The 2204-nt window shown below is 33.7% G+C and overlaps 1 protein-coding gene across 1 annotated transcript in view; it reads left to right on the top strand.

Moving 5' to 3' along the window:
* Positions 1 to 110: 110 nt before the first annotated feature.
* LOC111383508 overlaps positions 111 to 2204 on the top strand; it is a 12507-nt gene continuing 10413 nt past the window's right edge. Inside the window, exons 1-3 of the mRNA XM_023007623.1 lie at positions 111 to 465; positions 552 to 678; positions 933 to 1046. Coding sequence (XP_022863391.1) covers positions 409 to 465; positions 552 to 678; positions 933 to 1046 — 298 coding nt within the window. The 5' untranslated portion in view covers positions 111 to 408. The remainder of the gene's footprint in view (positions 466 to 551; positions 679 to 932; positions 1047 to 2204) is intronic.

Here is a 2204-nt window from a genome sequence, read left to right as displayed (position 1 = left end):
TGCAATTATCCCTAATTATAATAGCAAATCCCCCACATCGGCCCTCCGTCAACTCGCCACTACCACAGTACTCCATTAGCCGTTGCCAAAATCGTGACGGTTTAAATAGGGCCATTTCTGAAATTCCTAGTTTTTGTTTTTTGAATAGCAAACCCTTGTGCTTTAAAAATTACCCAACTCCTTTTTTTCTTTTCTTTTGAATAGCACCATAAAATTGCCTTCAATGCTATCACAAATTGAAAAGTATAAATTAAAGGGCTGAAAATACAATATACGTGTGTATTCTGCAGATGGTAGGGGTGGGTTTTCAGCCTTTGTCAGAGGGATGGTGAAGGCGAGTTTTTGTCAGCCTGATCAAGAAATTAAACTCTTTTAGCCAGTTAAAAGTACAAGAATCTTCAAAGAGCAATGGACCTCAAGCCTTTCAAGCTAGACATAGATGAGCTTATAAATGATTTTGTGAAGGTATTACTCGTAAACTAGATTCCTTCTTTAATTTTTTGGGTTTGGTAATAATATTTACATACCTGTGCTGTTGTTATGGTTTGCAGGGCGGATCAACTACTTTTGCAGAATTCAAGAGAATTTGGCTTTCTAAAAAATTCTCTTATATGTTTGAGGCTAGCCCATCAACCAATCAGGGTTGCTTTATGCAGTCATTATATGCACATTGCATCGGTATGCAGTTTGAGTTCTTCATTGTTATATTGTAGTTTCGTGGCATAACTTGTTTGTCTGTCAATCAAGTTGGATTATAGTGTCACTATAGAGCTTTTGATGTTTAGATTATAGAAAAATTATGTGGTTATCATTATTCAAAGGTTCAGATTATATTGAAATGTGATCTTTTTTGACTTTTATATGAATTATACTTGGAGTAGTTTTCTAGAGCTTTTGGCGTAGTTGATTGGTGGTGTTTTGCTATAATGCAGGCTATATGATGCTAACTGGTTCTCTTCCAAATAGAGTGGGAGGGCTGTATTGTTTGTACTGCCTTTACGAGACTCAGCCATTCAAGCCACCTTTCAAAATTTACTTATCTCTTGGTAAGATTAGAACTTATGTTCGTTGAAAATGATAAAAATTGGACAAAGTAACGTTGTTCTCTATACAATGTTTTGATGGCAATCGTATTGCCTGTTATTAGTTGACAATAGATTTTGTTTTGATGAATATTTACAGAAAATAGGAGAAATAAAAGTATAGTATGGTTGCAAAGTGTTATCCTGATATAAATTCAAACCAGATCGATGGTTAGTGTGTTTGATAGGTACCATGGATACTTCTATGCTTCCTTAGTATTCTTAGACTATTTCAAAGAGAAGTGCTAGGGATGTTTCCTTGACAAACTTGGTCCTGTTAAAATGGCACTTGATCCCTGAACTAGGACCCTGATGTTCCTTTCATGGTCAAATATACTCGTCCCTTGATCAAAAAATTTCTCACCAATTTGTATATATTTAAGATCAAATCAGCTTTCTTCGTGTAGGTGTTCCACGGACACTTCAATTAAGATTGCGTACTCGTATTGGACACATGTCGGATATCGACACTCCTTGTACACCTACAATGGTCATTTTTCTTTATTTATAAAAAACATTATATATTTTTAACTCAAAGTTATCATTAAATAACAAAGAGGTACTTATAGTTAAAATATTTTAACAAGAAAAATTAGTAACATGTATAAAATTAAATGTATACTATATGAATGAAGAATTTAATCAATATGTCAGCTACGAATCATGTTGGTACTTTACACACTTGTTCGTATTGGTGCATCATATCATGTAAGCATATATATGGATGAAATATATGGGAATGGTACTCACAATGCACATACACCAATATCTAATCATTGCTTCTCGGAAACATACGTACTGTATAAGATAATTATAAGACTGAAACCAAAATGGTTGTAATTATGACTATAAAAATAAAAAAGTATTTGGTATTGTCCATAATGTTTATTCCCGTACAATTTGATCTTGTCTAGTGATATTTAATATTGCTGAAATTGACCATTCGGTAAAGTATTTCTAATGTCTTGTTTTTGAAAGTCTCCTAGTGTGATGCATATTGGTCAGTAAGAGGTATGACATGCTATTTATACCTTGGTATCTACTAACAGTGCATGTATCTGACTGAGAATAAGTGATAGGAAAGAGAACCTGCATGCAAATATCCATTCAGAGAGAGAACAA

This window comes from Olea europaea, unplaced genomic scaffold (genome assembly GCF_002742605.1).
Source record: "Olea europaea var. sylvestris unplaced genomic scaffold, O_europaea_v1 scaffold2704, whole genome shotgun sequence".
In the NCBI taxonomy this organism is placed as follows: domain Eukaryota; kingdom Viridiplantae; phylum Streptophyta; class Magnoliopsida; order Lamiales; family Oleaceae; genus Olea; species Olea europaea.
This window is presented reverse-complemented; position numbering and strand designations above follow the sequence as displayed.